General features: G+C 35.1%; 2 protein-coding genes across 2 annotated transcripts; one reads left to right on the top strand and one right to left on the bottom strand.

The window, feature by feature from the left end:
* Positions 1 to 554: 554 nt before the first annotated feature.
* LOC131800677 (uncharacterized) lies at positions 555 to 1,801 on the top strand. Its single transcript, XM_059118325.1, has 2 exons — positions 555 to 818; positions 888 to 1,801. Exon 2 carries the CDS (start codon positions 893 to 895, stop codon positions 1,799 to 1,801), a length of 909 nt encoding a protein of 302 aa, XP_058974308.1. The 5' UTR covers positions 555 to 818; positions 888 to 892.
* A 91-nt stretch (positions 1,802 to 1,892) lies between these two features.
* LOC109611911 (putative nuclease HARBI1) lies at positions 1,893 to 3,381 on the bottom strand. The gene is made up of 4 exons (XM_059118318.1): positions 3,002 to 3,381; positions 2,518 to 2,950; positions 2,317 to 2,461; positions 1,893 to 2,263 (listed from the first exon to the last, which is right to left on the bottom strand). Exons 1-4 carry the CDS (start codon positions 3,118 to 3,120, stop codon positions 1,893 to 1,895), a joined length of 1,068 nt encoding a protein of 355 aa, XP_058974301.1. The 5' UTR covers positions 3,121 to 3,381.
* Positions 3,382 to 7,445: the final 4,064 nt, after the last annotated feature.

Genomic DNA, 7,445 nt, shown 5'->3' with positions numbered 1-7,445 from the left:
CATCAAGTACCTCCCCCACAAAGGGTCAAAATTGAGTGATGTTAGAGTCCGATTGTTTTAAAATTTCACACAATAATATTAATATTTGTAGTAACCAAAGGTCTGGTATTAAAATGGAATATATCGGTCCACTCCTTCTGGTACATCCCCTACAAAGGGTCAACATTTTGAATATTCCTGAAGTTCATAAAACGCGAAATTAACATCTGATTCCATTCTGACTTGGTACATCTTAATATTTCCAGCAACCCAAGATCTGTTATAAAGATGGTAGAGATCGGACCATTTCTTCTGGTACCTCCCCCATAAAGGGTCAAAGTTTTAAATAACCAAAACGATCATAAAATCCGAAATAAGCATCCGGTTCTCTTCATATTTCACTCATCCAATTATTTCTATTAAAACAATATATGCTGTGAAGATGGAATATATCGGTGCACTCCTTCTTGTACCTCCCCCACAAAGGGTAAAAATTTTGAATATCCATGAAGCTCATAAAACGCGAAGTTAACATCCGATTTCATTCAGACTTGGCGCATCTCAATATTTTCATAATCACCCTTATTATGGCTGGCGTAGTCGTATCGAAAATTGCAAGTTGACGCGTCGTAACGACTAATTGGTATTTTGTGAGTCGTATGCGAGAAATTACAACTCTGTATGAAATTCTGTTACAATTTTCGTACCACAAGACGCGTTCTAATTCGACAAATGCTGCAAAAGTAGTCGTTAGAGATTTTGTTGCCGACAACACACAAATTTTCCCAAATTGAGTTTACAAAAGAATAAATTATATACAAAATGGATTTGAATAAGAAGTATGTATCAACATTACAAAAATATATGTATGTAAATCTATTAACATTCCTATTTTTCTAGATTTTAAGTCACAATGAAAAAACAATTTGATGAAATGATCCAGATTTTGCAAAGGAATCCAAATTTGGCTAGAGGTTACAGCAGTGGCTTGAAAAAAATTAACATTAAGGAAGAATGGAACAAAATTGGTGAAAAACTCAATATCTTAGGACCGCCGGTTCGAACTGGCGAAGCCTGGATGAAAGTTTGGGCCGACTACAAATTTAAATTGAGGAAGAAGCTTGTTCATAACAAGGCAGAATGTCGTGCTACAGGTGGAGGGCCCTTCAAGCAGTTCATTTTAAGCGAAACGGAGGAAGCAGCATCACGCCTGTTACAATTGGAGACAATTGTAAATGCAGGGAACCAAGCAATTGGAATTCAACAGCGTCCAATACTTGGTGAACTGGAGACTGAGGAGGAACTGTTTGAAGGGTTTGAAATTGGCGAAGACAAAGAAAACCACAATCCCTGCATACTGACTCCTCCAAGCGTAAACAGATTTCACAGAAATACGCAACAGAAGCAGGTTGTTGTCATCCAAGATGTCTGTACGCTTCCCTCTGTAAGCACAAATAACCCGAATCAAAATGAACTTCAGGAAGAGGTTCCAACGACTTCTTCAAAAAGACAAAAGAAGAGTGACCACAAATATGAACTTCTTGAAGAGCAGCTGAAGGTGCAAACAGAATTATATAATGATGTTAAACGATCATTAAATGATATTGAGAGGTACCAACGCAAAAACTACAAACTGAATGAAGAGTTGTTAAAACAAAGAAAAATTAGTTATAAGTTAAAGGAAGAAAAATTAAAACTTCTTAAAGAAGAATATAAAAATAAGGCGGAATTCAGAAAGGAGTTATTGCGATGTAGGAAAGATGAAATTGAAATTGAAAAGAGACGTCTGGAATTAGAAGAAATAAGGAGTGGATTTCAGTGAAACTATTTATGTTATAACTTAAAGCATAGCTTTTATATTTAAATATTAAAATGAATTTTACTTTTTATAAAATAATTAATAATAAAATGAATTAATTACTTAAAGATAGCATTATTGATGATCTTATGTCTAATGCATTCAAATCGTCGTTCATTTCAACATCATTTGAATCTGTCATGAAGTAGGGGTTTGCACTAACTATCGGCATTTCAATTTTGAAATGTATGCAAATATTGTGTAATGCTGCACAAACTGCTGTTACTTTTCCACATATATCAGGGGTGTAATGCAATTGTCTCGCTCCTAATATACAACGAAATCTGTTCTTCAACACCCCAATTGCTCGTTCAACAATATTTCTTGTTTTTGAATGTATTTTGTTGAATCTACACTCTGGTGAGCCTTCGTCAGCTGATCTAAATGGCGTAATTAAAAATTTTTCCAATGGATATCCTGCGTCACCTAAAACAACGAACTTGATAAAAGTCATAACTAATTTTATTTAATATATGTACCTAATATCCATGTATTTCTTTCGCCATTGTCAAAGTTTTCTTTCATGTGTTGTTTCAAATCACTTGTATTCCAAACCAGCGAGTCGTGAACGGATCCATGATGGTGTGATGATATATATCTAATTCTTAATTTATGATCACACACCTACAATAATACAGAGAGTAAAGCTATTTGCATTATTTATAAGTTATGCAACATACCACCGTTACGTTGAGACTGTAGAAGCCTTTCCGGTTCAAGTATTTGAATCTCTCTTCCATTCTTGGCGCAACAATTTTTCCATCAATACATCCAATCACACCAGGAAATCCAGTATTATTCAAAAAATGTTCCTTAATTTCATATTTCTCTTCTTCTGTGGTGGGAAAAGAGATCCAATTTGGACACAGCTTATTATGCAATACTTCTATGCACTCGCGGAACACATTGCTGACAGACGACTGTGATAAACTGACATTGAAATCGTTCCCAGCACCCTTTTGATAACTTCCTTCAGCCAGTATTCGAATTGTTGCGGCTAGTTTTAGTGTATTTGGGACACTTGTAGATTTAACCCGGTTACGGAGGTCTGGAGTGATTTGACCCAAAACATATTTAAATGCATCCTTACTTAGCCTGAAGTAAATAACAAATCTAGAGAAAAATATTTATTTTAGCTTCTTCCTCATTTTACATTTTACTTACTGGGAATCAGTCATGGAAAATATGTTAGACTCTTGCCGCAATATTTTTCGCCTCACGTTTAAATCATTTTGAATATACTCATCTTCATCCTCAGATAAAAAATTGCCAACACTTAACATATTTCAATATTTAATTAAACAAATGATCGTTTTACTTCAACTATTTCAACTGACGCATTTATTTCTTTTAACCGGGTAGTTCGTAAATTCTACAATTGTTTATTATTCCAGAGCACCCTGCTTTTTTTACATCTATTACAAAAAAGACGTAGTCGAAAATTGTACATAATACCAAAAATTTTTATTTACGACAACGCCTACGACTACGTCTACGACACTTGAACGCCTACGACAACGCCAACCATAATAAGGGTGAATAATAAAGATGGTAGAGATCAGACCACTCCTTCTGGTACCTCCCACACAAAGAGTAAAAGTTTTGAATAACAAAAACGATCATAAAATCCGAAATAAGCATCCGCTTCTCTTCATATTTCACACATCCAATTATTTCTATTAAAATAAGATCTGCTGTGAAGATGGAATATATCGGTTCACTCGTTCTGGTACCTCCCCCACAGAGGGTCGAAATTTTGAATATCCATGATGCTCATAAAACGCGAAATTAATATCCGATGTCATTCAGTCTTGGCAAATCTCAATATTTCCTTTAACACAAGATCTGTTATAAAGATTGCAGCCCACCTTGGGTTCAAGATTTTGAAAAATATAATGCTCAAAGAAAGTTAAATAAGCATACAACTCTCTTCAAATTTCACACATCTTGCTAACGTAAGATCTTCTGGCACCTTACCCACAAAGGGTCACAATTTTCAATACTTTTATCTGCCATAACTTGCGAAACAAGTAGGCGATTCTTTACAACTTGCTACATCTAAATATTTCTCTTAACCTGAAATTTGATATTAATATGTGTTTTATCGAAATTTATGATTGCCTATAAAATTAGATATGAAAGTTCGATTTCCTTCTAATTTTTCACATGCCAATAGTTTTATCTGTATTAGATGAAGTAGGAAAATGAAATACTTCGATACCCTATATCTGGTAACCCAGCCACATTTTAACAATTTCTAAAAATGATCACATATTTCATATAAAGTGAAGGAAGTAGTCTATATAGTCCAAACCTGGCACGTCGCAATATTTATATCATATTTATTTAGGTCCGATACGAAATGAACAATATTGGTCCATTCCTTCAGAACCTACTCCACAGAGCGCCAACAATTTGAATAATCATAACATAAGTCAAAAGATATTTGGATAATCGAACATTGGCTAAGGATATACACCAGTCGGCAAAACCGACTACATACATACATTTGTGTTTGAAAAAAAATCTTTGTTCTTAAGGATATTTCTCATTATTGGGAAAAATCTTGAATTGTTGAGCACTGTATTTAACAGGAATATGTCCAAACAAATTTAGGAATTTTTAGCCCATCAAAAAAAACCCTGTAAACAATTTAAAAAAAAAAACATTTTCCTCACCCACATTGTCGAAAGTCAGACAAGGTGTCTATTTGAAGAAAACTTTTCTTTGTTCTCTGTCCCTGAATTTCACTTTTAAAAGGTGGGCGGGCAAGGTGTTTCAGTATTGTCTCACAAAGGTAAGAGTTGTCGTGGTTGCAGCTTTCTTATGATCTTTTAAGGTCAAAACTTGGTGATCATTGAAGAGATCAGGTGGTAGTGGTGGGTTGTATATCGATACACGGTAAGCTGACTGGCTGGCTGCCTGCCTGCTTGCCTAACTGGGGGTCTACATAAAAAAAATAAATTAAATGAATGAATGAACGTTGTGATGAACACCTACAGACTACAGATTTGACTTTGTTGTGTTTTGTCAATTGCTTTTGCTGTTGCTGTCGTTGTTAACATTTTGTTGTAGTTTGCCAGTCAGCTTGTTTTTTTTTTTGTTTTTTATTTTGTAATTCTTGTTGTTTTTGTATTGGTATTCTAGGAATTGTATCTTTTGAACTTGAATCGCTTGTGTTTTATATAATAGTAGTAGTAAGTGAGATACTCATGAAAAATTTCCATTATAGGAAATTGTTGGTTGATGGTAAGCAGCAGCGTGGGGGCAGCTTTTGTCGGCCCTTGTGTGTGTCCGTAAACAGGGCCATAACTTAGGTACTTTCTCTGTGAAAAAGTTAGGTACTTGTGTAGATTGTAGATAAGTGAGTAGTATATGAGAAATCTGTTACTTTTAGTTCGAATATTGTTGTGTTTTCTTATAAGTACGAAAGTGTTTTATTGCATGCGAGAATTTTTTTATACCCTCCACCATAGTATGGAGGGTATATTAAGATTGTCATTTCGTTTGTAACACTTTGAAATATACATTTTAGACCCCAAAAAGTATATATATTCTTGATCAGCATAAAATTCTATGTCGATTTATTAATGTCCGCCCGTCTGTCCGTCTATCCGTCTGTGGAAATCACTCTAGCTTCCGAACGAATTGAAGTAGATTGATAAAATTTTACTCAAATGTATATTATGTCTGTAGGACTTTTGGAATTGAAAATGGGCCATGTAGGTCCACGTTTTGGTATAGCCCCCTATATAGCGGTACCTCCCAATATTCGGTATTTTGATGATATTTGCGACAATATTCATCGGAATTGTTTCAAATTTGGCATTTGAAGTTTGAAATGAATACTACAGCCTATGACAGAAAATTGTCTGTGAAGGTCCACGTCTTCGTATAGCCCCCATATAACTGTACCCCCCGATATTCGGTATTTCGATGATTTTTGCAACAATATTCATCGGAATTATTTCAAATTTGGTATTTGAAGTTTGAAATGAATACTACAGCCTATTACAGAAATTTGTCTGTGCAGGTTCACGTCTTCGTATAGCCCCCATATAACTGTACCTACTGATATTCGGTATTTTGTTGATTTTAGTGACACTATTCACCGGAATTCTTTCAAATTTGGTATTTAATGTTCGTAGTGGATACTACAGCCTATGACAGAAAATTGTCTGTGCAGGTCTACGTCTTCGTATAGCCCCCATATAACGGTACCTCCCGATATTCGGTATTTTGATGATTTTAGCTACATTATTCACCGATTATTTTCTAAGTTTCGCATTTGAATATTGTAATGGCTTGTGACAAAAGTTACCTATGCAGGTCCATGTCGTCGTATTGACCCTAATATAACGGCTACATTCGGTATTTCTAAGATTTTAACAGAATTTTTAACGGATTTTATTGTTTTTGAGAATTGCCAAATTCATTCCAAATGGTGGAGGGTATTCAAAGGTCGGCCCGGCCGAACTTACAGCTTTTTTACTTGTGCGATAAAGACTTCAATATGCAATTTTTTTATTAATCTCAGTTTCCGTATAGTTATAGCGTTTCGAAATGATATAGAAAACAAGTAAAATAGTATCATTCGGTTTTGCCGACAGATGTATACACCCAGCCTTGGGTTATGATTATTCAAACTGTTGACCCTTTATTTGGATACTCAAAATTTTTACCCTTTGTAGAGGAGGTACTGGAAGGAGTGGACCGATATATCCCATCTTCACACCAGACCTTGGGTTAATAAAAATATTGTTATATGTGTAATTTGAAGAGAATCGGATGCTTATTTCGGATTCTAGTATTTTTCGGTTATTCTAAATATATACCCTCCTTAGCCATATGGCTGAGGGTATAATGAAAAAAGCGCACCTTAAACAAACATGACCTAACCAAGTACAAATATACGATTTGGTTGAAAATCTTTGATGTCATACTTGTCGTTCGAAATTAAGTTCTCTAATTTGTTGTGTTTTTTTGCTTACCATAATCCCCATGTCATGCTGTTGTCTTGTTAGATGTCAGGTCTTGCAACACTATCTCATTGTCACGAAGCATGGTTGTTGTTGGTTGCTATGGATTACTTCTGTGGACAAATGAACATTTCTGTTAACCATTTGCATAGTAGCGGTTTTTGGTATATGTCTAAAATATACAAAATTATTTGTAACACACAACAAAGTGGATATCTAAGCGCATATTACTGTTTGACGATTCGAAAGTGAAATTAGATCTGTTTACCACCACGGGCCCAAAACTTGACAATATTAGGGCCGTGTGGTGCAATATAGGTTCCCCATGACTAGCAATCGCATATCGTGATTTTAGTGTAATCAAAAACATGGACGAGTATTCCAAGGTCAGCGATGTCAAGGAAGAAATAGCCCTGTGACCGATCCTTGGCCAGAAAATATCCATGATTCCACAAACACAAGATTGACCACCACTGGACAAATTTGATCCACCACCGTGGATAATTCAAAACACCAATGTGGATAATTTTATCTGCAAAGGCGGATAACTTAATTCACCAAGGTGGAATTTTATACACCGAAGTGGATAACGATATCCAGTCAGTAGATAATTTTATAAAAAAAAAAAA

The sequence above is a fragment of the Musca domestica genome, unplaced genomic scaffold (assembly GCF_030504385.1).
Source record: "Musca domestica strain aabys unplaced genomic scaffold, Musca_domestica.polishedcontigs.V.1.1 1, whole genome shotgun sequence".
Lineage (NCBI taxonomy): Eukaryota > Metazoa > Arthropoda > Insecta > Diptera > Muscidae > Musca > Musca domestica.
This window is presented reverse-complemented; position numbering and strand designations above follow the sequence as displayed.

What these genes read in the sequence shown, in the direction of transcription:
- LOC131800677 (XM_059118325.1), top strand. Translation starts at nt 893, where the DNA reads ATGAAAAAACAATTTGATGAAATGATCCAGATTTTGCAAAGGAATCCA.
- LOC109611911 (XM_059118318.1), bottom strand. Translation starts at nt 3,120, where the DNA reads ATGTTAAGTGTTGGCAATTTTTTATCTGAGGATGAAGATGAGTATATT. An exon ending in TTTTCCATGACTGATTCCCA is followed by an intron (nt 2,951 to 3,001) that starts GTAAGTAAAATG and finishes ATTTTTCTCTAG; the next exon opens with ATTTGTTATTTACTTCAGGC. An exon ending in AAGAAATACATGGATATTAG is followed by an intron (nt 2,264 to 2,316) that starts GTACATATATTA and finishes TCGTTGTTTTAG; the next exon opens with GTGACGCAGGATATCCATTG.